Source organism: Otolemur garnettii, unplaced genomic scaffold, assembly GCF_000181295.1.
Source record: "Otolemur garnettii isolate 467f Iridium unplaced genomic scaffold, OtoGar3 scaffold00205, whole genome shotgun sequence".
In the NCBI taxonomy this organism is placed as follows: Eukaryota; Metazoa; Chordata; class Mammalia; order Primates; family Galagidae; genus Otolemur; species Otolemur garnettii.
In genome coordinates, this window is record NW_003852600.1 from 2155109 (window position 1) to 2155890 (window position 782).

General features: G+C 44.4%; 1 protein-coding gene across 1 annotated transcript in view; it reads right to left on the reverse strand.

Moving 5' to 3' along the window:
* The window catches only part of DOPEY1 (dopey family member 1), a 114578-nt gene that overhangs the window by 16201 nt on the left and 97595 nt on the right, over nucleotides 1-782 (reverse strand). Inside the window, exon 26 of the mRNA XM_023507792.1 lies at nucleotides 136-202. Within this exon, the coding sequence (XP_023363560.1) occupies nucleotides 136-202 (67 nt within the window). The remainder of the gene's footprint in view (nucleotides 1-135; nucleotides 203-782) is intronic.

Consider the following 782-nt stretch of genomic DNA (forward strand, 5'->3'; position numbering starts at 1 on the left):
ACAACACTGCTGATTCTCATAGAATGTCTGAAGTTAGAAGAAACCTCACAGATTATCATATCTGAACCTCCCACCTTTAAACTGAGGGCATCGAGAAACACAGTTGGCAATAGCTCTTAATTCAGAATGTCTTACCTGAAGGTCCCTTTGGTCTTTTTTATTTTCCAAGCTAGGGTTTTTCATAATAAATTCATTCAGAACTCTAAAAGGGCCAAAGAGAAAAACACAAACAGGACATATTAGTCTAAAGTAAATGATGCAATGAATTTTTTCACAATGTGTAAGTACTTGTGTGGCTTCAGTTTCTATTTTGAGTTTTTAGTGTCTGTGCACATCCTGCGACTGAATGGAAAGGCACACCCACAGGCGAGACAGAGGCAGACGGATGCTCAGATGCTCATAGCAGCACCACTGAAAGCCCCAGACCAGAAGGGGCCCAGAGCAGCAGAGGGGTAACCTGTGCAGTACCCACACAATGGAGACTGGACAGCAGTAAGAATGAACAGACCATAGCCATGACAATCACACGGTCAAGCTCAAATGTGCTGAGTGAAAGAAGTCAGGCATCAGGTAAGATATTGACATACACTGACAGTTCACAAAAACAAGGCCAAATCTGTAGAGGACGCCAAGAGTCAGGCGACCTCTGAGCAAGATGATTTACAGCTGAGGGGTGGACTCTCAGGCGACTTGTCCACAGGAGCTCCTTATGGAGAAGGAGCCTGTGCCTTCAGCACACAGTCATTGTTAATTACTCCCCTCACCTGTATTATTCCATCTCA